Raw genomic sequence first — 24,606 nt, forward strand, 5'->3', positions numbered from 1 at the left:
TTTCACAAGCAGTTTCTTAACAAATATGAATATAATAATGGTATTGTGTTCAATTCCAAAGACAGATGAGTGAACATTTACTTAGAAAAATCCAAAATGTGAAGCAATAAATGTACATTTTAAGTCTAGTTGTAAGTATATAAACCCCTCCAACCTTAGTATGCACTCATCTTCTCCTTCACTAACTTCAACATGGATAATGTATCAAGCCTTTCTATAACCGAACCAGGTTATCCTGGTGATGAAAAATACGATGACGATGGGCAGATAAAAAGAACCGGTATCTAATATATCTCAATCAACTCATGTATGTTCAATTTAATCGTTTAAATTAGTATTGCATATATGTAATGTAGGAACATGGCAGTATGCAAGTGTCCACATAATAACGACTGTAATAGGGTCTGGAGTGTTGTCACTCTCATGGTGTTTCGCTCAAATGGGTTTGATACCCGGGATCATCACTCTCCTCTTCTTTTGTGCCATCAGTTTGTTCACTTCCATCCTTTTATCAGATTCTTACCGATCTCCGGATCCTGTTTACGGCAAAAGAAACTCCACATACATGAATGCTGTCAAAGCCACTCTTGGTAAACAAATTCATTCATTCTTTTCTCTTTACTTTTTATTCAAAGGTTGACTTATATTTCTTCATTAATTGATTTTGAGTTATATATTTCATTTAACTAATGTAGTAATGTTCACAACAGTCTAGACACATTTATGCCACTGGACTAGGTAAGTTGTCACTCACTTTTAGGTTTTCAAGTTTTCATACGTGCCACCGTTTATCTATTTTTTTAATAACAATTTTTTTCACATAGAATCCTTTTTACCTTTCACTTGCAAGGATTTAAACCCATACCACTAGACCATTAGATCATGAGTATGTGCTACGGTTTATAAGGGGAGAAGTTGACAAAATGACATTCATATTTAAACATCTCGACACGACAGTTTTTAATATTGATGTAGCAGATCCATTTATGACTCAACAGATCTACTCCTACCTAGAGACACCACCAAACTTGTCAACATTTTTTTTTCCTGAAAAAAATGTGTTTTTATTCTATTCTTTCTAAATCATATCCTTATAATTATTTCGTAAACACACATTTTCAAAAAGTAAAAATGTGAAATTTTATTGAAGTAGTTGAAAATGCAGTTGTTCCTTAGTTATGTGTTACTTAGACTACCCAATTTTTATACACTAAACTAAAATAAAAAAAAAAAAACTTTGTGAATTGTGGCATACAGGAATGCAACATTACAAGCTTTGTGGCATAGCTCAGTTAAGTAGTCTTGTTATAACCACCGTTGGCTACACCGCTACCACCACTATCAGCATGGCGTAAGTTTACCGCATTCATATATATGCATCTTTTGTTACCAAGTTCACATCCACCGGAATAACTAAGGGGCCCAAAAATTATTAGAAATTAATATTAAGTTCTGACACATAAAAAAACCCAATTATTTTCCACCCAAAAAAAATCCAGACTATCAAAAATCATATATTACGTACTACTGAGCCTAAAAATATTACTGAAAATATATGGACCGTGTTGATCAGGGCAATCTACAAATCAAACTGTTATCATCAGCACGGGCACCACGCTGACTGCCGTGTGCGCAACAATCCGTTAATGGTAATGTTTGCTGTTATCGAGATATTCTTAAGCCAAGTTCCCAACTTTCACAAGCTGTCCATGCTCTCACTGGTTGCTGCCATCATGTCATTTATGTACTCCACTATTGGCATTGGTCTTTCAATTGGTAAAAGCGAAGGAAAGGGATATTCGGGAAGCGACTAGTCGCTTCTGGCGAAGCTTCTAGAAGGCCGATCTCTACATAGAGAGATCCATATACCAGTCATGAGCGAGAGCGAAGCCTAGAGAGGCGCAGGGCAGGATCCAAGAGCTTAGAAAGGGTCAGGAAAGGAGCAGAGAAGGGGTTGGATTTCACCTATGATCAGATCAGTGGGCAACCATAGTTTACTTTTTTCGTAGTGTTGTTAACGTTGTTGAAAGCTCATTACTTATTTAAGTAGTCCGAGAAGGGCTCCTCGACAGATGGAATCTCCTGGGATCGAGCTAATCTTTCTTTCGCTTGTAAGAAGCATTATGCTTTGTCTACCAATTCCTTTAAGAGTTCTTACAGGAGAGCCTTAACTCCAGCTGAAAGATGAGACGAGACTCTTATTCTCCTCCCGCCCATATACCAGACCAAAATGATAAAAGAGCTTTCTCACGTCCATCTATCAGTCTTATTTCCTCCAGCTCCCTTGCTATTGTAGCAGCTCCGGCCTTTGCCTCATCTACTAGCCCTCTCTTCTCTCTCTTTGTCCACGCGAAGATTCCCCTTGGTCATGTAATAGAAGAAAAATGGGAAGACCTCCCAGTTGGACCCAGACTGCGATGGTAGTGAATGTGGCCTCAGCTCCCACAAATGCAGGCTCCCAAAGCCTTAGACTGAGATAGTACCACAAAGCAGGGGTTAACATAAATGACTCTATAGAAGTCCTCTACCAATTCCTTTAAGAGTTCTTACAGGAGAGCCTTAACTCCAGCTGAAAGATGAGACGAGACTCTTATTCTCCTCCCGCCCATATACCAGACCAAAATGATAAAAGAGCTTTCTCACGTCCATCTATCAGTCTTATTTCCTCCAGCTCCCTTGCTATTGTAGCAGCTCCGGCCTTTGCCTCATCTACTAGCCCTCTCTTCTCTCTCTTTGTCCACGCGAAGATTCCCCTTGGTCATGTAATAGAAGAAAAATGGGAAGACCTCCCAGTTGGACCCAGACTGCGATGGTAGTGAATGTGGCCTCAGCTCCCACAAATGCAGGCTCCCAAAGCCTTAGACTGAGATAGTACCACAAAGCAGGGGTTAACATAAATGACTCTATAGAAGTCCTCTCCCGCTTGAAAGCTAAATAAGGAGGTGCCCCAAATCCCTGCATTCCATTCTTGCCCAAAATGGAATTGGAAAGATGAGTTTGACTGGAATACCCATCGGGAACGGCCTCACCGGGATGGAGAAAATGTGGAGAATATTATCGGCTTTAGGAGACATCGCTTTCGCATTCGCCTTCAATTTCGTGCTCATCGAGATTCAGGCAAGCAATTTCCTAAACAAGATTTTTTATTGGACTAATAATGTTTGTTCACATGGTGCAACCTTAAAATCAAGCACTCAATTTATTGTAACCTTAAAATGAAGTAAAATAAATAAAGCATAGACAAATTATAATTACTCTTTATAAACACCAAATATTAAGTTATTTCTTTTTAATTAGTTACAAAAGAGAATGAAATATTGCATGCAGGACACATTGAAATCAAGTCCACCAGAGAACAAATCCATGAAGAAGGCGACAACGGTCGGAATCTTGACATGCTCCTTGTTCTACACAATGTGTGGTGTTCTTGGATATGCAGCTTTTGGAAATGCTGCCCCTGGGAACTTCTTAACAGGATTCGGATTTTTCGACCCCTTTTGGCTCGTCGGTTTTGCTAATCTATGTGTGGTTATTCATCTTTTAGGTGCTTATCAGGTACACCATTGGACCCATTTGTCACAAGTTAATTGTTAATGTATAAGATTTTTATTAATTTGGTTATAATATACATATAGGGGAGCGTTCAAATAAAACCATCAAAATACTCAAAAGCTCGTGAAAACCACTTTTAAAAACTTATTTTGTTTTAATTTTTTGTTCTTTTAATATGTTGTTAATCTTTGCTAAAAATAAAAATATATATAGTTACATATATGTAACTCGTAATCTACATATATTTACCTCGTATGAGATACATATATGTAACTTTAGAATATACATATATGGACTTCGGCAATCTGCATATTTGTTGGCAAAGATTAATAACATATAACAAGAATGAAAAATAAAAATTTTAAAAACATTAGTGCTTAAAAGTGGTTTTCTCGAGTTTTCAAGTTAAAAGATGGTTTTCGTTGGAACTCTCCCCTACATACATATACATGTACAGATTATAGCTCAACTGATATTTGCGTTTATGGAAGAATGGAGCCGAAAAAGATGGACCGAGAGTAAATTTACCACAAAATACTACACGTTGGGTGGTTTGGAGTTTAGCTTATTCCGGTTGATTTGCAGGACAACATATGTTATACTGATGACAATAATAGCAATGTTATTTCCTTTTTTCAATGATCTTGTTGCATTGATTGGTGCTTGCACATTTTGGCCACTATCAGTTTACTTTCCAATACAAATGTACATTTCACAAGCCAAGATTCCCAGGTTATCTTACCCTTGGATCTTCATGCAAGTAATAAATCTAGTGTGCTTCATAGTGTCACCCGTCGCTGCTGCTGGATCAATTCGAGGCCTTGTTACTTCGGTTGCAGTCTTTAAGCCGTTTCAGGCCGTGTCTTAGCTTAATTAAATAGTTTGTGTTTTTTGTTTATTTCAGCGATTTGGCTTATAATAAGTTTGACAAATCAAAACATGATTGGTCATCATGTAACCGTTGGATCGTGTAATTAAGTTAATGATATGTTCTATTAATATGGGTTAGCTATGTGTGAAGTATATATTGACCGGATTCGGGTGGTTCAACCCTAACCGGAAGAAATATCTTGACACGTTTATTAAATGATAAACTTGGTGAGAATTTCCATTTGAGACGTTAAATATTGTGTATAAACTTCATCTAGAAACCTTTCTAAGCTATAAAAAGACTATTGGACGATATCTAACTATTCTAATAAAGCAAAATAAATGTGGACGCTTGTCATGTTTTGGTTAATTCTCACAATTTTTTTCCCTCCAAAACTAATATACCCTAATATATGTAATAAATCAAAAATGATTCACTTTCCTTTTACACTATATTTATATAATATCTATAAATTTTTATAAATATAAATATTAACATATTATTTTACTATATATTTCAAAATACTTGGTGAATTTCAAAAATCAACAACAAATCATGTTTCTTAAATGAAAATTGTTTCGGGTTTTTTGTGGAACTTAAATTTGATTTTATGGGTCAAAAGTTGGTAAATAGATTGTTTGGTACAAGTTAACTGCATTTAGGTTAAAATTTGTAACGGGTCAAAAATGAAAATTTTGAATATTTTGAGAATACAAAATTAGATTTATCGTCAAATTTGTAATGACACTACTAGAAAAAACACCTTTAATGACACGCAATGCTTGTCATTAAAGGGTATAGATGACACACAAATGTGTGTCAATGATAGCCCAGTCATAAATAATTCATGTTTCAAATTTGTTTCATGTTACGTCCTTTGTCACTAACCCAGTTAAATATTTCCGTTAAATTTGGTCATGTGTAAGGCACATGAGGGTATTTTTGTACATTCATGCATTTTTTAATAACTAAAATAAAAGAATAAAAATATTTTAAAATAAAAATAAGTCCTCTCTCTTTCTTTCATCTCCTCTCTCTTTCCTCTCTCTCTCTCCTGCACCGCAGACCACACCACCACTGGACCACAGGAATCCAATCGGAATGAAACCACCATCGCAGAAAGAAAACCTTTCGAACCAAACCACCACAGCCTAAATACCTGTTGTGTTCCTCCTCATCATGCTTCATCTACAATTCAGCTTTCTAGCCTCGCGACATGATGCTAAATCCCCCACCCCTAAATAGATTCCCCTTCTGCAACAGGTGTGTCAGCGGTTGACGTCGGTCGTATAACAGGCTACGGTGATCGGAGGAGGTAAAGGTATCACACTCCATTTCGTGTTATTTAAGGGATTTGCTATATAAATCAGTTTATTAGTTCTTGATATATGGAATTAGGGCAATTTGTTATACCTGAATCGAACATTAATCAGACGGCGCCGATGTTTTGCCGGTAGTGGATCCGCTTGTCAAGGTTTGCGGTGGATTTTGTGACTTGCAACAGAGCGATGAGATGCCAGCGGTGTCCGTTGCCGGCCAATTCAGGGATATTGATTATTTCCTGGTGAGTATTTTTCGTTGATGAAACTTTAATTAAGCTTGTACAAACACCCGTAATCTGCTGAGATTTGAATGGATTGGACTTTTCAGATCTGAGATTATCCTTAATCGATTGGATTGGTCTTTAAGCGGTGGTTCGGTGGTGGTGTGATATGAGATTATCCCTAATTGATGTGGTGGTGGGGTTGGGAGTTGATCGGAGTGGTTGATGGTGGTGGAGTGAGCCGAAGAGTGGTGGTGAAAGGGGTGATTGAAGAAAGAAGATAATGAAGAGAAGAAAGAAGAAAGAAGATGATGAAGAGAGAGAGAGAGAGAGTATCTTTTTCTTTTTAAGTTTTAATTATTAATTATTAAATAATTGTATAGAAGTACAAAAATACCCTCATGTGCCTTGCACATGATCATATTTAACGAGAAAAATTAACTGGGTTATAGCCAAAGGACTTAACGTGAAAAGGATTTGATACATAAGTATGTTTTCAGCTATTTTTTTTGCTAAAGGACGTCTACTAAAAAAACGATCAAACGTAAAGGACGTCTTTTGCCATTTTGTCAAATATATATATATAATAAATATATTAATTTTTTTTTTGTAATTACTCTGCATTAATGACAACTAAATTCTCACAATACAAATAAAATGCATAAATAGAAAAATAATCTATTTCATAAATTAATCATCCGTAGCCAAATATAACAAACATTCCTAAATTAACAAAAATATTGGTTGTCAATACAATATGATATTAAAAAATAAACGATGCCACGAAACTTGACCTTTGTGAATTCCATCAATATCCACAGCCACATGCGCATCTTTGCATCTCCTAACCTAAGAAGGAAATTAAACAAAGAAAATATTAGAACTCAAGGAGAACAAACATAAAAAAAAATCTTTATTTCAAGAAGTTCGAGGGAGTTAAACAAGATGAAGCAGAATTCAAAGCTTATACCAAACAGTCTAGCATGTATAAGTGTATACTCATATTATTATTTAACAACAAATACCTAGCACACATAGTTCAGTCCTTGGTTTTAAAATAGTCCCATGGGCCATTTCATATGTAAATGGAAACTCTTGTAAGAAGAAACCTAGGAACACGAAAAACATGACAACAATTCAACAAAACAGATAAAGTTGATAAACTACCTTATGCATCATATGGTTGATGTTTGATGCAAAGATTCGCTTTCATGAATAAAGACTTGACTTTGAGGCTAGTTGTCGAGAGGCATGTGTATTGAGACATAATCGCCATGATCTCCGAGTCCATGTATGCTTGTCTGATTAACCATTGTATTATTATATCTATAAAACTAGTTTTATAAAGTACAAAAATCTGTAAGATGCACGTACCCTTAGTTTGTATCCATAACAATTGTAACCAGCTAAACCAGCGCTCGCCACCACACCTAGTAACAACAAGCTAATGAACCAAGTGTACTTTTGACACCTTCCTTTCTGCATAATCCAGAGAAAAATAAAAAATAAAAAGGAGAAAAACATTAAGGAAAACTCCGGGCCCTACCAATACTTGCGTAGTTAGTGGGGCCACGAAAACACAGCTTACTGCTTATCAGTACACAACTTACTGCTTACCGGTACATAGCTTACTGCATAAAATAGGGAAGTTTAAAGATGAAAGTGTACAAACCTGCTGCATATGCATCTGCCTTTACAACTTTCGTTTGAGTAACCTTGGAAAAAACCAAATGCTAATTGTATAAAAATAGTTAATAAAAAGCCTGGATTGTATATTTGGAAAAGTTGTTTAGGGTCACGAGCTGGCTCGAGCTCGTTAAGTGAAGCTCGAGCTCGCTTATTAAACAAGTTTTTTTAGGCTCAAGTTCGGGCTTGTTTAAGGTCAGCTCGATAGAGCTTTTACACGAGCCGACCTCAACTGGCTTGCGAGCGGGCGTTTGTAACCTGGACTTCTATTAATAGATTATTTGACATTGTTTTTTCACTTGCACATACTACCTTTGCTTATCACCTTCTTAGATTCATTCATTAATCCATTATACCAATAATGGAAGTATGTTCCAGTTTCCACCTGCATCCTTTACACCTCTTGTCCTGCACATTCTTCTAAATCAATTCTTCTATTTCCTTCACCCATAGTCTGTGTCCTGAAATTAAAACATAGAATTTTTCCACCTAATAATGAAAAGAATATCCACGCTACACTAAATGAGAACGCAAAATAGAACACACCTCAAAATTCAATTCTCCTTTTTCATATACATAAACCCTAACTTGTTACAAATGAGGCACATGATTAAATTATAAACCCTAATACGTCTACAATCTAAACTGCAAGACAAATTGAGATTCATACCAAGGGTACAAAACACAAAAGTAGTCAAGGTTGTTGAGGTGTATAAACTACACTGCCCCAAAACCACAAAAAAAATACCCCTAATTAATTCCAATCAACATAGATTATAGTAAAATCAAATTCAAGGGTTTTAGTTTAGAAATTAGCAGCAAGAGGTAAAGAGACAAACATAGTTACAACTAAATTCACTTTAAATATAGCATAATAAACAAAGCAAAAAAAAAGAAAAGAAAACCCTAAATTTACATCATTCAAATTACATCATATCTCAAATTCTAAAACAATTGTGTGTAATGAATGAATATTCAGCCTCAAAAGCCAATCAAAGCTCCGAAACAACAATAAACAAACTAAAATTAAAAGCATAGGCATAAAAACATCGAATAATCGAAACACATATATGTACCTGAAATCGAACCTACTGGTGTCTGCCTATGCGATTGATGGACATGAAGATGCCAGATACGATGTCGGTGATGTTGAAAGAGAGGAACAGAGCGGCTATGAATACCGAAGAGAAAGAGTGTTTGGTGGTGATGAGCGCTGCGAGCAGGGTTTGGAGATTTGGGTGTGGTGTTGGGAAATGGCTGGGAGAAGGGGTAACATATGTTAGGGATTTGTTTTGACACACATTTTTTATTTTTTTTTTAGTTATGACACTAAATTCATGACAAACAAATATGCATGTCATAAATCTTTCAAATTTTAAAAATTATGACTTCTTTTTTATGACATACACCGATGTTGCCATTCTTCTTGATAATGAAGCTATTTATGACATCTGTAGGCGCTCTCTTGACATCGAGCGTCCCACCTACACCAACCTTAACCGCCTCGTATCTCAAGTTATCTCATCATTAACCGCTTCTTTGAGGTTTGACGGAGCCTTGAATGTGGATGTGACTGAATTCCAGACCAATTTGGTTCCATACCTGAGAATCCACTTCATGCTTTCGTCCTATGCACCAGTGATCTCAGCTGAAAAGGCTTACCATGAGCAGCTCTCGGTTGCTGAGATCACCAACAGTGCGTTTGAGCCATCGTCCATGATGGCTAAGTGTGACCCACGTCACGGAAAGTACATGGCTTGCTGTCTGATGTACTGCGGTGATGTGGTTCCTAAAGACGTGAACGCTGCGGTTGCAACTATCAAGACAAAGAGAACCATTCAGTTTGTTGACTGGTGCCCTACCGGGTTCAAGTGTGGTATCAACTACCAGCCACCGACAGTGGTGCCTGGTGGTGATCTGGCTAAGGTGCAGAGGGCAGTTTGCATGATATCCAACTCGACTAGTGTTGCTGAGGTGTTTTCTCGCATTGACCATAAGTTTGATCTGATGTATGCTAAGCGGGCCTTTGTTCATTGGTATGTTGGTGAGGGAATGGAAGAAGGTGAATTCTCTGAAGCGCGTGAGGATCTTGCTGCACTCGAAAAGGATTACGAGGAGGTTGGTGCTGAGGGCGGTGAAGATGATGAGGGTGATGAAGGAGATGAGTACTAGAGTTATTATCTGTTGAATGTTTGTTTTGTTTGAGTGACTTGTGATTTGCTCTGGGGACATTATTTGCTTCAAGTATTAAGTTTTACCTTTGGTTTGCTTTATTTGTTATCTATTTAAACTGCTTGTTTATTGATTATTTACATCATTGTTGTTATTACCACTTGAAGAAACACTAAGTGACCACGGGCAGATTACGGATAATCTGGGGGTTAAGTAGATGTTTCCCATGAGGGTTAGGTCTGGCCAAGATGGCTGTTCTTCTGATGACCTGCAAAACAGACACCGTGAGCTCGTCACTGAGAAGGGGGGGGGGGGGGTACCTCCTTGTGACCACCCTCCGGCGTGAGAATCCGACTAGATTGCTCTTGAATATAAGTGTATATTAAGAGAAATAGCTAGAGCAGATATCAGATAATATATGAAGATATAAGATGATGATACCGTTCCAAGGTGTTGGAGTATTTATAGCCGAAGGTAGGTTTCCAAGCAGGTACAGCCGGCTGTATAATATTCCTGTTCTACCAACTGTGGGCTACGCACGTGCCATGCTGGTGGTTGGTGGGTAGGCAGCGGCTGATAGTGACATGGCGGGCTGTGCACTATTCCTTTTCCACCAACTGCAGGCTACGCACGTGCCACTACAGGGGTTGGTGAGTAGGCAGCGGCTGATAGTGACATTAAGTACTAGAGCGTGCTCCTCGTCGTACTGTTGTCAGTGAGCTGTCGCTGCTTTGGTCAGATCTTTTGTCCATACCTTGGCAGGTACAGTACAAAAGATCCTCCAGTAGCGTACGGACTGGCTCATTTGGGCGGGAGTATTCCCGGCTTTGGGCGGGAGTATTCCCGGCTTGCTCATTCCTTCTTCAGGTGACATTTACTGAATTATTTGAGAGTTAGTGCCTTGTGCGTGTAGCCTTGCTATTAGTGAGAGTAGCCTTCCCTGATGGCTTGTATCCGCAGCTGCGGGAACAGGCGGGGTACTTCACCATTGGGAGGCTTTTCCTGCGGGAACAGCTGGCGTACTGCGCGTAAGGTCTTTATCTCTCTGAGCATGGTGGGTCCTGCGGAACCAGTTGGTCTCTGCGCAGACGTCCCTTTTTAAGGTGAGTCTTGCGAGTCCAACTGGGCTCTGCTGGGACCTACCTCTTCACCACTTAATGAAATTGTTATTTTTGAACTCACATTTTGTTATGGCATCTCTGTTCAAGTAACAACTATCATTTTAATTTCACAAGCAATTTCTTTTTTAACAAATCTGAATATAATAATGCTATGTAACTTAGTACGTGTATTCAATTCCAAAGACAGATGTGTGAACATTTACTTAGAAAAATCCAGAGTGAAGCAATAAATGTACATTTTAAGTCCAGTTGCAAGTATTTAAACTCCCCAAGCTGTGTTAGTATGTATTCATCCTCTCCATCAAACATGGATAACATATCAAGCCTTTCTATCACTGAAACCAGTTATCTCGGTGATGCAAAACACGATGATGATGGGCAGATAAAAAGAACCGGTAAGTAACTAATATATCTCGATCAACTCATGGTAATTGGTAAGTAACTGATGGGCACAATAATTGTTTTAATTTGTATTGCATGTAATGTAGGAACATGGCAGTCCGCAAGTGTCCACATAATAACGACTGTAGTCGGCTCTGGAGTGTTGTCACTCTCTTGGTGTTTCGCTCAAATGGGTTTGATACCCGGGATCATCACTCTCCTCTTCTTTTGTTTCATCAGTTTGTTCACTTCCATCCTATTATCGGATTCTTACCGATCTCCGGATCCTGTTTATGGCACAAGAAACAGCACATACATGAATGCTGTCAAAGCCACTCTTGGTAAACAATTCATTCATTCATTTCTCTTATCATTTATTCAGAAGTTGACTTATATTTCTTCATTAATTGATTTTGAGTCATATACTTCATTTAACTAATGTTCACAACAGTCTAGATACATTTATGCCACTGGACTAGGTAGGTTGTCACTCACTTTTAGGCTTTCAAGTTTTCATACGTGCTACTGTTTTATCTATTTTTTTTAATAACAAATTTTTTCACATAAAATCTCTTTAACCTTACACTTGCAAAGATTCAAATCCATACCAAAAATGTGATATTTTATAAAAGTAAAAAAGCAACTAGTTAAAAATGCAAATGTTCCTTTATTATAGTTACTTAGACAGTTAGACCACCCAATTTTTATACACTAAACGAAAATATAAAATACTTTCTGCATTGTGGCATACAGGAATGCAACATTACAAGCTTTGTGGCATAGCTCAATTAAGTGGTCTTGTTGTAACCACCATCGGCTACACCGCTACCACCGCTATCAGCATGGCGTAAGTTTATCGCATTCATATATATACATTTTTTGTTACCAAGTTCACATCCATTGGAATAACTAATCAGTGGCGGGACTTAAACTTAAACTTGTACATAGGGTCCCATAAATATTAAAATATTAAGTTCTTACACATAAAAAAACCAATTTTTTTCCACCAAAAAAAAAATTAAAATAAAAAATCATATATTACCACTTCTATTACTGAAAAAGTGAAAATATATGGACCCTATCATAGCTGTGCTATTGGTGAGATATACTGAGTACGATGCTGATGATATATAGACTGTAAGAGACTTTCTTTAATTACTTGTCTTCATCAGGGCAATCTACAAATCAAACTGTTATCATCAGCACGGCCACCACGCGGACTGCCGTGTCCGCAACAATCCGTTAATGATGATGTTTGCTATTATTGAGATATTCTTAAGCCAAGTTCCCAACTTTCACAAGCTGTCCATGCTCTCACTGATTGCTGCCATCATGTCATTTATGTACTCCACTATTGGCATTGGTCTTTCAATTGCTGAAATTGCCCAAAATGGAATTGGAAAGACAAGTTTGACTGGAATACCCATCGGGAACGGCCTCAGCGGGATGGAGAAAATGTGGAGAATATTTTCAGCTTTAGGAGACATCGCTTTCGCTTTTGCCTTCAATTTCGTGCTCATTGAGATTCAGGCATGCAATTTCCTAAACAAGATTTTTCTTTATAGTAGTTATATGAGTTTCGTCGGTTCTTGATCTTTGCGTTTTCATCTTGGATCCTGTTCTTGGTTTGGTTTGATTATAACTTCAATAACAATATATTGAAAAATCTAACTACAATATTAACGCAATACATAGTTTCCACATGACGTACATTTAACTAAGCTATTCACATAGGATTTCACCTCAATAATATTCAAAATTATAATTTACACCTAATAAGCTATTTAATTTTAATACTATTACCATTTATATAATTACTAACAAAGTTACAAATATAACTTTAAATGTTGTATTAAATGAGGTTTTTAGATATTTATGAATTATAAAATTTTATTTATCATTATATATATCTTATGAATTCATAAGGTATACTATTATGTCTATTATTAAATTTAATTCTTTTGTTGCGCTATTTTGACCACCAGTGTATTACACGGATATATCTAGTTACTTGACTATTACAACAAGGCTTTCAAAACCAAAACAGAAAAAAACAAAATAATAATAATAAAAAATACAAGATACACGAAAACCAAAATACATCATCATCATCATCATCATCATCATCATCATCATCATCGTACTCAGTATATCCCACCAATAGCAAAACTATGATAAGGTCTGAGGAGGGTAAGATGTAGACAGCCTTACCTCTGCCCCATAGGGATAGAGAGGTTGCTTCCGGTGAGACCCCCGGCTCGATAGTAGTTTTGCATCAAGCCTTGGACATAAGGCACATAGCACTCAATCGTCGGGACACCGGCTGATTGGTGCATGTACCCTTGTCTTTCGACTATCAACGCCACCACATGATGCCTGATTAACTTTCCGGCACTTTTAACGTTATTTTCACGAGATTAGTAAAATAACGTCAAATTAGAGCAATTTCACTTTTGCCCACCCGAGGGTTCACACATATATACATTATATGCGCGCACCGCAAGCACGGCATTTGAATACGCTAGGGATAGATTAAGATTAATAAATGCATTGTATGAGCCGTATGGAGACTCATACACTTAAAATAGAGCCATACGCTCTTGTGAGAGCGTATAGGGGGCCATATGTTGGAGCCGTACAACTGGGAATGTAAGCCTATGGCATGCCTATTTATAGGTTAAACCCCAACCGTATGGTCAAGAGATCTGGCTCATTTGTTCATTGTTTCATACTGTTACCATACCGGATTCTCTCTAGGATGATAGGCCACCACATATAGCGCCTATACATTCCTGTTTTTGCAACAACCGCATACGTTTATGTACTTACAAAAGAGAATGAAATTTTGCATGCAGGACACATTGAAATCAAGTCCACCAGAGAACAAATCCATGAAGAAGGCGACGACGGTCGGAATCTTGACGTGCTCCTTGTTTTACACAATGTGTGGTGTTCTTGGATATGCGGCTTTTGGAAATGCTGCCCCTGGGAACTTCTTAACAGGATTCGGCTTTTTTGACCCCTTTTGGCTCGTCGGTTTTGCTAATCTATGTGTGGTTATTCATCTTTTAGGTGCTTATCAGGTAACACCATTGGATCTATTCCTCACAAGTTACTAATTCATGTATGAGATTTTATTAATTTGGTTATAGGGGAGAGTTCAAATAAAACCACCAAGATACTTAAAAACTCCTGAAAACCACTTTTAAAAACTTATTTTGTTTTAATTTTTCGTTCTTTTTATATGCTGTTATATCTTTACCAAAAATAAAAAGATATACAGTTACATATATGTAACTCGTAATCTACATATATTTACCTCGTATGAGATACATTTATGTACTTTGGCAATCTGCATATTTTTTTGGCAAAGATTAACAACATATAAAAAAATGAAAAATAAAATTTTTTATTTTTTCTTTCTTTTTATATGTTGTTATATCTTTACCAAAAATAAAAAGATATACCCAGTTACATATATGTAACTCGTAATCTACATATATTTAGCTCGTATGAGATACATTCATGTACTTCGGCAATCTGCATGTTGTTTTGGAAAGATTAATAACATATATAAAAAATGAAAAATAAAAGTTTTAAATTATTAGTGTTTAAAAGTGGTTTTCTTGAGTTTTCAAGTTAAAAGATGGTTTTATGGAACCTTCCCCGACATACATATACGTGTACAGATTATAGCTCAACCGATATTTGCGTTTATGGAAGAATGGAGTCGAAAAAGATGGACCAAAAGTAAACTGATAACAAATAACTACACGTTGGTAGGTTTGGAGTTTAGCTTATTCCGGTTGATTTGCAGGACAACATATGTTATACTGATGACAATAATGGCAATGTTATTTCCTTTTTTCAATGAACTTGTTGCATTGATTGGTGCTTGCACATTTTGGCCACTATCAGTTTACTTCCCAATACAAATGTACATTTCACAAGCCAAGATTCCCAGGTTGTCTTACACTTGGATCTTCATGCAAGTAATAAGTCTAGTGTGCTTCATAGTGTCACTCGTCGCTGCTGCTGGATCTATTCGAGGCCTTGTTAATTCGGTTGCGGTCTTTAAGCCGTTTCAGGCTGTGTCTTAGTTTTTTTAAATAGTTTGTGTTTTTAGTTTATTTTCGTGATGTGGCTGGCTTATAATAAATTTGGCTAATCAAAACGTGATTGGTCATGTAATCGTTGGATCATTAACAATCAACTTGTTGTTGTCGACGAAGCTTGTTAGACGTTATTACTACATTTTATCGATCTTATAGTTAAGTTGTTAATAATTTCTTCATTTTATTACCACGTTTATTTACCGACAATGTTTGGTGTGAATTTCCATTTGAGATGTTATATTATTGTGTATATATAAACTTCATTTAGAAACCTTTCTAATCTATAAAAAGACAATTGGACGATATATATATGGAGCTTAATATGTTAAAAGTACCCACTTCAAGTATCCCATGAATATAATTAAATGGTAACACTTGACAAATTAATGAATTTCATAACTAACAATAGAGAACATATATTTATTTAACACTATGAGTGACAAAAGGAAAGAAAATATTAATATTATAAGGTTTTCGGCAGCTGCTAACAATTGGTGGAAAGTGGAAACCTATGTAGGATATCCAGTACTTGGTTCTGAGCTAGCTAGCTTTCAAATACAAAGTCAGTAGTAACACATGCTAAATAATTACTTAAAAGACCTTACCAACCCCACGCACAACATATATATGACACACACATAAAGTAAGACGTTGTAATGTTAGGGGGTGTTTGTTTTTTCTTCAAACATCTTCAAGGGAGCTAATGTCTGCACGCGCGCAGACATTACCCTTGAAGACTGTTTGTTTTTTTTCTTAAAACAGATCTTAAGTTATCTTCTTTCATCTTAAAAGAAAAGCAAAGAAATATTGCTTAAAACATCTTCGCAAAAAAATCATACTCTTATCCCTTTGAAGCCACCCTCTCATCCACTCCTCCCACCACCGTCCGCCACCACCACCCACCGTACGCCACCACCACCATCCCCCACTGCCACCGTCCACCACCATCCACCGCCACTACCCACCGTCCGCCGCCACTACCAGCATCCACCACCACTACCCATCGTCCGCCACCACCACCACCACCACCATCCATCACAGCCACCACCAATCACCACCGTCCACCACCCACCACAACCGTTCATCACCACCACCACCCACTGTCGGACGCCATCACCGTCAACTACCACCGTCCACCACCCACCAAAACCGTCCATTACCACCACCCACTGTCCACCACCACCATCCATCGCCACTACCCACCGTCCGCCGCCACAATTTTATTATTATATTTTCTATGTAACTTGAATAAATGACTTCTATCTTGTGAGATAAGTTTGACAGTTATGCAGACAGTATCAGCTTATAAAAACAAACATTCTTATATTTTCAGCTTGCAGATCTTCAGACCACATCTTCAGTTGCAGACATGAAAACAGATGAAATCAGCTTGCAGACAGTTTATGTCTGCAAAAACAAACAGCACCTTAGTGTTTCATTTCATCAGCCATCTCCACTTCATATGCCCTATTAATATGTTCGTTCACACCCACATGCTCTTTGCCATTGTCTCTTCTTCGATAGTTCACCTAGCACCAAAGAGTGCAAGAAAAATAATTAAGTTCTATAATGGAAAAAGGAGATGCCAGTGAACTATACAATGACGATGGCCGAATTAAAAGAACAGGTAATAATTTAAAAATATTAGGGGTCCCAAACACCATGGCCAACCTAATTCCAGGGCAAGCCAAACTCCCGGTATGGGCATGTTTTTCCCGAGGGGACTAAATATATATATTCTTCCTCCATCCCATTAAAAGTGTCCATATTACCTTTTTTATCTGTCCCATTATAAATGTCTATTTACAAAATTTTTTAGTTAATTTCCAAGTTTACCTTTAAACACACACAACTAGCATTAATAAACATTATCGACGGACCCAATTTCCAATGACATTATTGTCATTTGGTAAGCCAAAAAAGTAATCATTCAATCTACCTTAGACTTTGTGTTTTTCAAACCATGACACTTAAAGAGCGACGGATGGAGTATTAAAATATAAACCCAAAAAACTTACTATGCCTTTGCATAAAACTTTGAAACCTCAAAACTAGTACTATAAACCTAAAATTTTATATAGCTATTGTGAATATTTTGTTTGACATATATGATTAGTAATTTTTAATGGGTTGTAACTTGTTATATATATGTACGCGTGTATTGAAGGAAGCTTAATGAGTGCAAGTGCACACATAATAACAGCAGTGATAGGATCCGGAGTGTTGTCACTAGCGTGGTGTTTTGGTCAACTGGGTTGGATTGCTGGGAGTGCTTCTCTAATGACATTTGCAGTCATCACTTGGTTCACATGCATCTTGCTTTCAGACTGTTATAGGTCTCCTGATCCTATTACCGGTACCCGAAACTACACTTACATGCAAGCTGTCAAAGCTAATCTAGGTACGTACGTGATAATATATTACTTTATTTCTATGAATAGTTTTGCATAATAGTAACTTAACTATGTTATCAAAATAGTCCTAACTTCACACCACGTACTTGTGTTGTGGTAAGCATATGCTCTCAAATCTCTAAAGCATATATAAATTAATAGTTATTGTTTAACTAAGTTTTCTTATAATAGCATTTTTATATTCTAGTTATATATAATACATTAGAGTGGTTTTCATTATTTTATATGATACCGGAATTTTAGGATTTTTATTAAATTCTTCTTGTCTCATCTCTTCTTTCGCACGTCTCTTTGTTGCCTATTGCGCGGATATTGGTTGACCGTTGACCCTCTTCACTTTTAATTGACTTGTGCGAGACTTTACACTTTTTTCTACCTTTCGTCATGTTCTGGGGAAGGGTTGCACAAATATATTGATTATGTTTTATTATTTTTCCTCTTGTTTCCGAAGTTGTATATGATGTTATCGCACTTGTAGCTCTTGTCACCATATTTAGTTTGACCTTCGTGCCTATTGTTGTTGCGGTTACGACCTTAGATCTTTCATTGCCCTTGTTGCCACAAAGTTTTTGACTATGTATATTTGTATAGTTCTTTTTATTTCTAAAAAACAAATTGTTTTCGCTCTAGTCTAAGCGTTCGATTTTCTCCTGCTATGACTGACTGTTGGGTGACATATTATTATATGTTTATTACGTATTGCAATATTTTATTTTTCTCCATAGATATGTCTTAGGGTTCTCTTTATGCTCATCAAATATGTTAAAAGGACCATTTACTTGATTTACACAAAAATAAACATAAACCTACTATAGTAAAGGAATCATGGTTTTATTAGGTAGGTTATGAAAATTGTCCATTCCACCACACATGACACAACTTGAGCTTTTTAGTATCAAAAATTCATTAATTGAGCCTACAGGTTTGCTTGGGCCCATGCTCATTCTGTTTTCTGACATCATCACTTTATTTAATAAAATAACATGTCAAAACCAAACCAACAAGAGGGCAAGTGGTCAAAAGTGGCAAGTTTTATATTGGCAAATGGTTATTCACATCCTTTTTTATTATTCATACACCCTCTTAACACACACCCTATTTAAATATACACCCTATAAAGGGTGTATGAATAACACATCATTTTATATTTGTAACAAAAAAATCTTATACACATGAAAGAAAAAACATTCAATCAACCATATATATGTTGCATGCACAAAAAACATTATAATTATATATTTACAGACTAACAAAAGGCGGGTCATGATGATAATATGCAGGAGGATTTCATTACAAAATTTGTGGAATAGCTCAATACGTGATTCTTATCGGAGCAACCATAGGATACACCGTCACCTCTGCCATCTCCATGGCGTAAGCACAACCTTTTTCTTTTTCTTTTTCTTTTTCTTTTTCTTTTTCTTATGTTCGTGTATAAATTCTAACATGTATATTTTCATTTGGTTTTAAATTTGGACAGAGCAATCAAACGGTCAAACTGTTTTCATAACAAGGGACACAAAAATGGGTGTCACACATCAAACAACTCGTATTTATTTATGTTTGCCGTTATAGAATTGTTTTAAGCCAAATTCCAAGCTTTCACAAGCTCACTCTCGTTTCCGTCTTGGCAACCATCATGTCTTTCACCTATGCTACAATTGGCATTGGTCTCTCCATTGCAAAAATTGCAGGTTAGCATCTATTAGAGAATATAGTATTAGAGTCTGAGTATTATATTAAGATATATTACTATCATGATTTAAAGATGGTATTTGATTATGTTTTTCTTGTATTTATCTGTATTGTACTATTATATATAGTTAGTTGATTAATAATGCATAACAATATAACACCTCACGGGTTTTCATTATTTTACAACGTCTATAAAAGAAAACTTTGAGTTGCCCTAGCGTAATTAATATAAATTTGTTTGTTTGATGTGTATTAAAGAAGGTGGACATCCAAGAACAAGCCTAACAGGAATACTAGTTGGGAAAGACATGCCAAGTCTTGACAAAATGTTAACAACTTTTTCGGCCATCGGTGACATTGCGTTTGCCTATTCTTTCTGTCCGGTCCTCCTTGAGATACAGGTATACATGTATATATACACACACACACATGCTTGTGAGTGTTTGTGAGTTATGCTAATAATTAATATATATGTTACAAATGTAGGACACATTAAGATCAAGTCCTCCTGAAAACAAAGTAATGAAAAGGGCATCTACTGTTGGGGTCTCAGCTTCTACCTTATTCTACATGATATGTGGAACCCTTGGTTATGCAGCGTTCGGTAACGATGCACCTGGGAATTATTTAACCGGCTTTGGATTTTATGAGCCGTTTTGGCTCATCGACTTTGGTAACTTGTGTATTGTAATTCATCTGCTTGGAGCCTACCAGGTAATTATTATACATATTAAAGACTTTAATATCTTTGCCATGTTGAAAAAATAAGTAGAGGCAACAATTTGGAAATATTTACCTACGAATAAATCAACTCAATGTTGAAATTTAGAGAAAATGACCAAAATGTTCATTTGACTTACCGGTCAAAATAAACATTTTGTCCATTTGAATAGGGTTTTCGCAATATTTACATCGCCTGACTACTTAATAATCATCACCAGACTAGATTTCTCAAACAACCAAGTCATGACACATTTCATTGTCCTGTCAAGAAGTCCGGGATTTTGAAAAAAAAACACTCGTTGAACCGGCAGATTTTAGGCATCCCGGCGAGATTATTTTGGCATCCCGTGACAAGATTCAAGATTTTTTCGTCGAAAGATATTTTTTACCTGTGGCAGAATCCTGTCGATTGAAAATCTGGTCGGGTGATGATTATTAATTAGGCGAGTGTTCAGGAGTGGTGGTGGACATTGTAAAATGATGATCAAATTGACATTTTGTTTACTTGACTGGTAAAATGAGCATTTTGGCCATTTTTCCATTTAGCCTGAAACAAACATGCCAAAACATTTTTTTCAAGTTACTTTTGCAATTATATTGTAAACTTGTTATTTACCACAACCAGCTATCTATCTACTTAATATGCAGGTGTATATTCAGCCATTCTTTGCATTTGTGGAATGTTGGATAAGTGAAAAATGGCCTGAAAACAAATTCATAAGAAAAGAATACACAGTGCGCAAATTTACAGTCAACATATTCAGGGTGATATGGAGGTCAGCATATGTGGTTTTAGCAACACTGGTTGCCATGATATTCCCATTTTTCAATAGTTTTCTTGGGCTTATTGGTGCCACCACATTCTGGCCATTAACAGTTTATTTCCCCATTGAGATGTATATTTCAGAAACCAAGATTACAAAGTATTCTTTCACATGGATTTGGATGAAAGTATTAAGCATGGCATGCTTGGCCGTGTCACTCGTTGCTGCTGCTGGATCTATTAGAGGCCTTGTTGTGTCGGTTTAAGCTTGTCCATTCAGTATCTTAGACGCCGTATTGTGAAATTATTTCTAGCAACATTATTTGTACTTTTTTCCATTTCTATGTAATCTTCTTCTATTTAAGTTTTTAATTTTTCAATCATCAGCGCATTGAATTAACAAGTATATCTATGTCGCTCCCTTAGGTTTAATTTCTAGGTCAATCACTGAACGTAATTGACGGAAATGAACTAGAAATCTGTACTATTAAGTGAATAAGTTGTCAATGAAAATAAACGTAAAAGTCAAAAGCATTACTAGTTTAATTGATAGTATAGATTATGATTAATTCTTAATTAAAAAAAAAACAAAACAAGAAAGGAAGAAGAAGAATATTAACTTATTAAGCAATGGCGGATCCAGACATTTAACTCAGTGTGGGGAAAATTATCAATAAAAATATAAAGTGAACTACATTAAATATAGAAAAACAAAATACATATTACAGTCGTTCTATACGTGATTTTATTGTTTGAAAACGTTCAATTACAGTTATTTGAAAACACTTTAAAATGCTTCTTTTCGATGATACAAATTACACAAGCATTCAAAAAGTCCTTGCCATTTCGATTACGCAAATTTGTCGTTAACATCTTCATCGTTGAAAAAAATCTTTCACCATTGCGATTCCAACGGGTAAAACTATTTCTCCAAACGAATTTGATATTTATGAATCGTCTGCATGTCTGTCTTCTTCGTATAATAATTAACATCTTTTTAAATCGATCATTTCAGAAAAAAGAATGGGATTGTTTAACACTTTATTGGGTTGGAAGAAATACAGAATATGAGGCTAATTAAAAAAACAGAAGAGGTCTTAATTAATTTTTTTAATCCAAATTACCACTACAAAACTTAATTATTACAAAGGCTCACTGGATTTAAGTGGGTGACTAACCCCCACTGGGCTGGTGTTCAATCTGCCTATGTTATTAAGTGATGCTAGTTGAAGGGATTTTGTAAAGAAGCTAGTTAACGATGGTTAAGTTTAAAGGTGGTGGCGGTTCCAACGTTGATGGAACAAGAATACATGTCACCATTCACGGCAACCATTTGGTTATTGATGAAGCTTTTATTCGCCGTAAGTTTTACTTCTGGTTTGCCTTTATATATAGTTTGATACTTATCTGTTATTTGTTAATAGATCATATAAATCATTATTGCTATTACCACTTCAAGTCACATTTTTGTTATGACATCTCTGTTCATGAAATTGTTATTTTGGAAGTCACATTTTTTATGGCATATGTTCAAGTATATATTTTAAGTGAAATCGCAGAGCGGTTGTTATAACCTATTCAGTTTTTAAAAACTATGGTAGTAATTTTCTAAATGTAAACTTGTGAATCATGTTTTGGAAGGATTTGATTTTTTAGTAGTAAAGAGTCCTTTCACCTTTTGTAAGCTAGAGGATGTTAACATTAATTACTAACCTTTGAACCCGTGTATTACACGAGATTTGTCAAATGACAAAAATAAATAAGTTCGGTTATTTGAAAAAAAATAAACAAAATTAAAGGTAAAAATAAATTCAATAAGTTGGGAATGATATTTTAATTGTAATTCTTAAAATACTTCTCATGATTGAATTTGTATGTAGCTTAGCATAATATATAATAAATTGATGATAAACCGAGTTGCTATAAATACAAGATCATACATAGGCCTTTGAGTCTATATTAGTTTTAACTGAAGTAGTTTTGACTTGAACCAAAGTAACCATTTTTTAAAATGAGCAGTATGTATTCGATGAGTGTCTCAAGTCAAATCAGAACAAAACATGTGATACAATTGTAGTCCAAAATGCGACAAACACAATATGGTAATAGGATTGCATGTCTGAAAGGTGTCTTCACATTAAACACAACATGTGATACAAATTTGTATACGAAGAAGTATTTTCAAATTTGTAATCATCATTTTAAGGTCTCATTTAACATGTAAATTAATGTATTAGACAAAGTAAACGATTTATGAATTATAAATTTTCACGTTTTACGAATTTTAAAATGTATATTTTTCATGTTTCGCCACGTGTACTGTACATGATGGATAATATGAACTTAATGTAATTTTTCGTATAACAATGTTTAAAAGATGATGATAATGTGCATATAGACAATAATCTAGAGTATAATGTCATCATATTACATATATGCACACCTAAATATATACTTTATGCAATGTTGAAAAACCACAACCAATTCTTGAATGTTGATTATAAACGTGACATTTATACACCTTTAAATAATTAATAAAATTCATCTAACCATGTTATAACCCAACTTATAAAATGGTTTTGACTAATGGATAGTTAGGATGAATGAGATGAGAGATTATGAATTATGATGAAAAGTTAGGCTATGAGTGAATGGATGCTTGACATCTAGGCATCAACATTTTCTTTTATTAGTAGAGTAACATAAGATTTGTTTTGTTGAAATTGATTATGTAATAAATGTTTATGAAATATAAAAAACCAAAATTTAACAGTTTCCAAAAAACAAAGAATTCGGATATATAACTTTTTTGCAAAAATCTGAATTATAGGACTCCAATTTTTTTTAGGTATAACTGATCGTGGTTTCAATGTTTAAAAGTTTTTTTAGAATGACTATGTTTAGAAAATTAATTAAAGATACAAAATTAATAATTACATTAATTGGTATATACATATTAAAAGCCGTTTTGTTGTCAGCCTCTAAAATTTACTATTCATGAAAAACTCTTATTTTGGCCACACACGTGTGTAAGTGAAATCCCCCTTCTCAGAATCTCAATTTTCAGCCAAATAATCCCCTCGATCTCTCATCTCTTACGCTTTGTTTCTGAGTTCAACTTAAGGAAATAAAGGAAAGGAAAGGAAAGGGATGAAAAGAAAGGAAGTGTTGTGTTCCCGAGTTTCATTCAATGGAGAAAAAAAATAAAAAGTATGTTCCCGAGTTTCATTTAAATGGAGAAAGGAAATAAAAAGAAACTTCATTATTTTCCGAGGGAAGGTCGGAGAGGACCATCTCGAACCAGAAAGACCCAAAGGGTTTGGGTTTGTGTTTTGTTGATCTTCTTCAGTATCTTGATTATTGACCTCTGAATGGAATGCTGGGTCAGAGGAATTGACCTCATATTGAAGCCGGTGATTTGATGGGTGAACGGTGGGGTGGTAGTGGTGTGATGGAGTGGCTATTGGCGGGTGCACAGGTGAGGGGTTGAATTGTGTAATATCATTTTCTTTCTCATTAATATTATAACATTATTTTTATTTGTGTCCCCTCCTTTTAAACATTATTTCT

At 35.7% G+C, this 24,606-nt stretch overlaps 2 protein-coding genes, 1 long non-coding RNA gene and 2 pseudogenes across 3 annotated transcripts in view; 4 read left to right on the top strand and 1 right to left on the bottom strand.

Moving 5' to 3' along the window:
* The window catches only part of LOC143630616 (uncharacterized), a 198,371-nt gene that overhangs the window by 50,445 nt on the left and 123,320 nt on the right, over positions 1–24,606 (bottom strand). The window lies entirely within an intron of this gene.
* Positions 193–4,448, top strand: LOC143630574 (amino acid permease 6-like). Its single transcript, XM_077099554.1, has 7 exons — positions 193–280; positions 357–590; positions 1,258–1,351; positions 1,574–1,781; positions 2,968–3,117; positions 3,328–3,555; positions 4,010–4,448. Exons 1-7 carry the CDS (start codon positions 193–195, stop codon positions 4,418–4,420), a joined length of 1,413 nt encoding a protein of 470 aa, XP_076955669.1. The 3' UTR covers positions 4,421–4,448.
* Positions 9,150–9,932, top strand: LOC143630575 (tubulin alpha-1 chain pseudogene; annotated as a pseudogene).
* LOC143630583 (amino acid permease 6-like) lies at positions 11,391–15,607 on the top strand. Its single transcript, XM_077099560.1, has 5 exons — positions 11,391–11,667; positions 12,080–12,173; positions 12,499–12,856; positions 14,182–14,409; positions 15,016–15,607. The coding sequence occupies exons 1-5, from the start codon at positions 11,391–11,393 to the stop codon at positions 15,424–15,426; spliced, it is 1,368 nt and encodes a 455-aa protein (XP_076955675.1). The 3' UTR covers positions 15,427–15,607.
* LOC143630576 (amino acid permease 6-like) lies at positions 17,565–21,372 on the top strand (annotated as a pseudogene).

Source organism: Bidens hawaiensis, unplaced genomic scaffold, assembly GCF_021521415.1.
Source record: "Bidens hawaiensis isolate Kalapana, Puna unplaced genomic scaffold, B.hawaiensis_p1.1 tig00005770_1, whole genome shotgun sequence".
NCBI lineage: Eukaryota > Viridiplantae > Streptophyta > Magnoliopsida > Asterales > Asteraceae > Bidens > Bidens hawaiensis.